A 5,311-nucleotide genomic window follows, 5' to 3' on the forward strand; every position below is an offset into this window, starting at 1 on the left:
GCTTTGCGCGTCTCTATTTCTGTGTGAAGTTATTGAAATTATTGTGGTATTATGGTTTAATTAGCACTGTTTGTTCTTCCATGGATGGCGATTGGTCTTCTTCTCCACCTCCAAAAGGAGGTCAGAGATCAACCAGCTTAGTTTAGGCATCTATTACTGTTAAATCTACTTCTACCTGCGCTCAAAAATATGTTTTTCATCTTGTTCCTTCCCTCGGATGTTTGGGCTTCACCTTGCAGATATGTGTAGAGTTTGACTCTACAAGGTTGCATCTGCTGAAGATGGAAAGTTTCTCTCTGCTTATTAAAAGTCTGATTTTAAGGGGCGAGCATACAAGCATGATTTATACAAATGTGAAGTAGAAACTTGAAGCCTCCAGCGCACAGACACTGAGAACTGACTTTTCAGTGAGGGAGGAGACATCTTGTGTCCAGCAGTTAAACTTATGAGATGAAATACATTTGCATATTTATAGATTCTGGTATTTTTAATGAGGGAGAAGAGGTGGATATCATTTTAAGGATTTTTTTTCTGAAAAAACAATATCAGACACAAATTATTGTTCCAAGCAGAGTATTTATTTTTGTATGTCTTAGTACATGTGTGGAGGGAATCTTTAAACTCTCAGGCAGATGTGAGACAATATAAAGAATAAAGAAACAAATGTGTCATACAACACGTTAAAAATACTGAAACAGCAACAATTCTGCTTCAGTAAGAAGTTAAATCAAATAACTTTATATAACTATATAACTTTCCATCCAGGCTTTATTAAACTGTTTTAATTAAATCAGTAGAACCTTATCATGTAGGAACAAGCACAAACACTAAATCACATGTTGTTGACTGAAGGAAAGCTGCTCTCTCTCTCAGCCCGTTTTAGTGATTCATTAGAGCCCAAGACAACCTTTGACACCAGGTCGGTTTGCAGTGCATGCTGGGTAAGTGGGTAAGTGAGCAGTGGGTGTGTGAAGTGACACCACAACTGGTTGGGTGGGTTTTGGGAGCTGAATCAACTTGCTGCAGCAGAGAGAGAGTGAAGCGTTCACACAGAGGTAAGGCTTCTCTTACAACCAACCATAACACTGAAACACAGCGAGACACCAGCTTTCCAGGTTTCAGACTGATGCATCTTAACTTTATTAAGATTTACAAAGTATCTCCAGTACATGAGTGTTTTATAGACAGTTGATTTAAAACATTTAAGCTTTATCTCCTACCTTTGTAAAGCTCATAATGTGATTTTTTTCTGTTTTGTTTCGGCTTTTCATTCCCGTTTTCTGTAGTTTTTAGTGTACATGTCAGTTTGTGACCCTCATTACTCTTCAGTTTCTCACTCTCTGGATTGGGACCCCTATTGTTGTCTCTCAATATGCAGAAAACGAGAGACAGAGGAGATTTCTGAGACAAATATATTGATATTTGTTTACGTTTTTCATATAAAGTAACTATCTTCTTAAATAGAACATACAAAAATACCAGACTCACATTCACATGACAGCTCGACATCTCTAATTGTGGGAGATTGTGAGTTTTTGGGCCAAAAAAACAAAGAGGGTCAACGGTCAAATAGTGGCTGAAAGTTCAGTTTGTCTGAGAAGCACAGAGCTTTATCTGCTAGTCCACCATCGATTTACTTCCTTTTGGAATTCACTGAATAGATTGAATATTAGATTTCTTCTTCCCCGCAACATGAATTAAATGTGTTTTAATATTTTTTTTCTGTGGATCATTTTTTCAACAAGTTAGCAGAGAGTGAAAGCTGTTATTGGTTCTAAACAAACTGAATTTATTTATTTGACAGGGACGATGCATGTAAGCATTGTTATATTTAAATAAAACGTGACTGATGCAATGAATAGCCATCGCTAATTTGCAGTCCTTGTCTTCTGGTTAGGCTTTTAAGGGATAAAACACATAATACAACTCTAATACAGACATAGAGACTCACAATAAAACAGACAAACAACCACTACAATCAGTAACTGAGACAACAAAGACTACAGATGACAATTAAGAACAACAAAGGGAAAGAAAGAATGTATGCTATATAAACCCACATATCTCATTGCTCATAGTTTTGCTGTAGTATTGAAAACTTTAAAATCAGCTATTGTTTTATTTCTGATAGCAGAAATCTGTGGATAAGAGGATTGAAGAGGTTGTTTTGCTGGTTTTCAGTCTCTACTAACTGCTCCCCTCATAGCGGCTCCCTTTGATATTATATTTTAAAACCATTTGACTGACTTGTTCTGGGGCAAGGTCATTCACACACTTACAATCAATTTTATAAATGAGTGAGAGATTTATAAAATTCTCAAAGTTTAATAAATTTTTACAACGGTGCCAGTTCATTGGCTTCTGATCCAATATATTAAAGTAACCGTACTCTTCAGGGACAAGGAACACGTGAGTCATTGATGTGGTTTTAATAGTTTCTGGACAACAACGGAGGAATAAGGAAGATACATCAGGCTTTTGATACACACACAATACTTGTTAGTAGATCAGTTCATTGTTGGTTTGGATCCAAACATGAGATTTGTGATCATTTAAGCAGCCAAACACAATCATCCATTCCTGTTTCTGTCGGTCGTTGTCATATCTGTGTTGCCTTAAGAGTTCAGTAAAGATCATTAATCACTAAATGATGCTTTAAATTACGTTAATTAAAGATGCTGTGATTGTGATGGTACAGCGTATGTTTGCCAAAGATTAACTGATACTGAGGAAGGTTTCTTCATAATCTAGTTGAGACTGTGACTGTAAAAGAAATCAGGTGATGCTTAACGTGTCCGACACCCATCCAGCAGATCATGGCGGCCTGCCCTCTTACCACCCACGTGCTGAACACCGGCGATGGCGTCCCGGCAGCCAGGATGGCTCTCAGCCTGCACCGACTCGACTCCAAGCTGATGATCTGGAACATGCTGACCGTCGGGTAGGTTTGAACCCATCAGAGTGATTAACAGAATAAGTATTTAATAAAGGTTTTGTATTGGATTGAATTACACTGCACAGGTGTTAATAAATAGCTAATATAATAAAAAAGCTAATAAAGCCTGATGAGGATGATTGAAGTCATTTTAAATATTCTCGACACCACATGGCCAAATTTGTGAGAAGAGATGCTGAATTTTGATATTGAAAATGTGTGATGAGCCTGAATCACGATGTGTTCTTTGTAAGAGAAGACCAGGAAGATTAAAACTGCCAGGAAAAGCTTAATGAGATAAAAGTAGAAGGAGTAGAGACTTAAGTTAATCGTTTAAAACCTTAAGTCCTTTAATAAGCTTTAATGAACATCCTCAACTCAGCAGTTTCATGTTTTTAGGACTACGAACGATGATGGCCGCTGCCCAGGACTCGTCAGCAGAGAAGCTTTCACTCCCGGCATGTACAAGTTGCGCTTTGAGACGGGTTCATACTGGGAGAGTCTGGGTCAGAACTCCTTCTACCCGTATGTAGAGGTGAGCTTCAATGTTCAAGAAGCATTATTGATCTGTATCAGGATATCACTTACATATACAAAAGAATGATGTTCATTGTATTTAGACATGTGTTGCTGGTAAATCTGCAATCAAACAAACATAAATTTCCTTGTTGTAGTAATCTGTTGTGGGAAATCTTCAGATGGGCCAGAGATCTTCAGATCACCCACAACTTAGGAATTAATTCACCATTTGTTATGAAAAAGACTCAAAAGAACACACTGGAAACTGGAAGAGTTCAATGTGAACAGGTTTACTGTGCATTAAAGTGAAATACAGAGTAATTATGAAGTGGTTTTTGATTGGTTCAGTAGCTGACGTCACAGTCAAATGTTTTCTTTATTATTTTCTTCGAACTTCCAGCTGACTGAATATGTTTGGTGTTCTCTACAAGAGAGGAAAAGGTCAGATAGTTAAATCAAGAGCACAAATTTGTTTTTTTTCCTCCGCGGCCCCTCCCGGGCTCCGTAATTTCCTTTTATAAGATGTGTTTTTTTCCCCCCTAATGAGATGCTTAACGGTATGTTGCTGCTCTCTACAGCGACTTTTGAAAACACTTCAGAAATGACTCATCAAAATCTGACAGACCAGAAGTTCTTCAGAATGAAACCCTCAAAAAAACAAAACTCCTTGTTATCAGCAGTTTAGACAACATGTACTGTATCACCATATCTCTGTATCATTACATCACTATAACATGATTCTACTGATAGATAATAAACAGTAAATTTGATTTATTTCTCACGTATCTATATTATGAGAAAACAAGTTACTTTGCCTATTTCAAAAATCAGACCACAACTAAAGTGTTTGGAGATATTAATCCGTAAACTGAGACAAATTAAAAGGTTTAAGCCCTGGTAGCTTGCAGGTTAAGATATATACGCCAAAACTCATTTACTCATAAAGTGAGGTGACTTTAAAGACAAATAATCTAGTTTCATCTTTATTTTGAATTTCTGACAGTTCATTTGAAGCCAAAAGTCATTTTTAAAAATTAGTTTTAAGGTTACATCGTGTTTGAGAGTGGCTAGATTATTATGCTAGTTTAAAGAAAACTTATTAAGTCATTTTTTCTTACCCCATTGGCAGCTTTTCTTGCTTGAATGATCAAAGTTCAAAGAATATTTCTAGCAGGGGAGTTTTTGCAGCATAGCAACCAGAACCAGCACTAATAAAAACGCGTCATCGGGTTTGTGGACATCAGCAGGTTTTGTCTGTTTGTCGCTGCCGTGGCATGTTTGCTATTTTAAGACTGAAAGAATCTGTCCTGTGATTGGACGGTCAGTACTTTTTTTTCACCATCAGCACCTCTCTGTGTGTTTGTGTGTTTTTGTATGTCCAGGTTGTGTTCACCATCAGTGACCCGGGTCAGAAGTTCCACCTCCCTCTGTTAATGAGTCGGTTCTCCTACAGCACCTACAGAGGAAGCTGAGAGCTCAGAGGAAGAGCGGCTGCAGCTTCAACACACTGTGACCACAGATAGAGACGTTTCCTCTGTCCTGAAGTAGATATTATGATGTGAACTCATCCACTGGTCTTTATCATCGCAGTTTCTGAGAGTCCAGTTGTAAATTTTTGTTACATTTACTGACTGACAGACAGAGAATACAATGTGTTTTTATATATGTACAGTTGGTGTGACATGAGCATCTTATCATCATCATCATCATTATTATTAATGTAACTGTAGATTGAGTAGCATAAGCAAATATTTAAGATTTCACTTTTGTCCACTAAAGATCAAGTGATGTTTTATTGCTTAAAGGATGGATTCACAATTTTTCAAGTGTCTTAAAACAACAGTAGTTGATGCTAAA

General features: G+C 37.2%; 1 protein-coding gene across 1 annotated transcript; it reads left to right on the forward strand.

Annotated features, from left to right (window-relative positions):
- Positions 1 to 739: 739 nt before the first annotated feature.
- Positions 740 to 5,311, forward strand: LOC121897743 (5-hydroxyisourate hydrolase-like). Its single transcript, XM_042412450.1, has 4 exons — positions 740 to 1,055; positions 2,811 to 2,941; positions 3,335 to 3,470; positions 4,837 to 5,311. Exons 2-4 carry the CDS (start codon positions 2,817 to 2,819, stop codon positions 4,924 to 4,926), a joined length of 351 nt encoding a protein of 116 aa, XP_042268384.1. The 5' UTR covers positions 740 to 1,055; positions 2,811 to 2,816; the 3' UTR covers positions 4,927 to 5,311.

Source organism: Thunnus maccoyii, chromosome 5 (genome assembly GCF_910596095.1).
Source record: "Thunnus maccoyii chromosome 5, fThuMac1.1, whole genome shotgun sequence".
Classification (NCBI taxonomy): Eukaryota; Metazoa; Chordata; class Actinopteri; order Scombriformes; family Scombridae; genus Thunnus; species Thunnus maccoyii.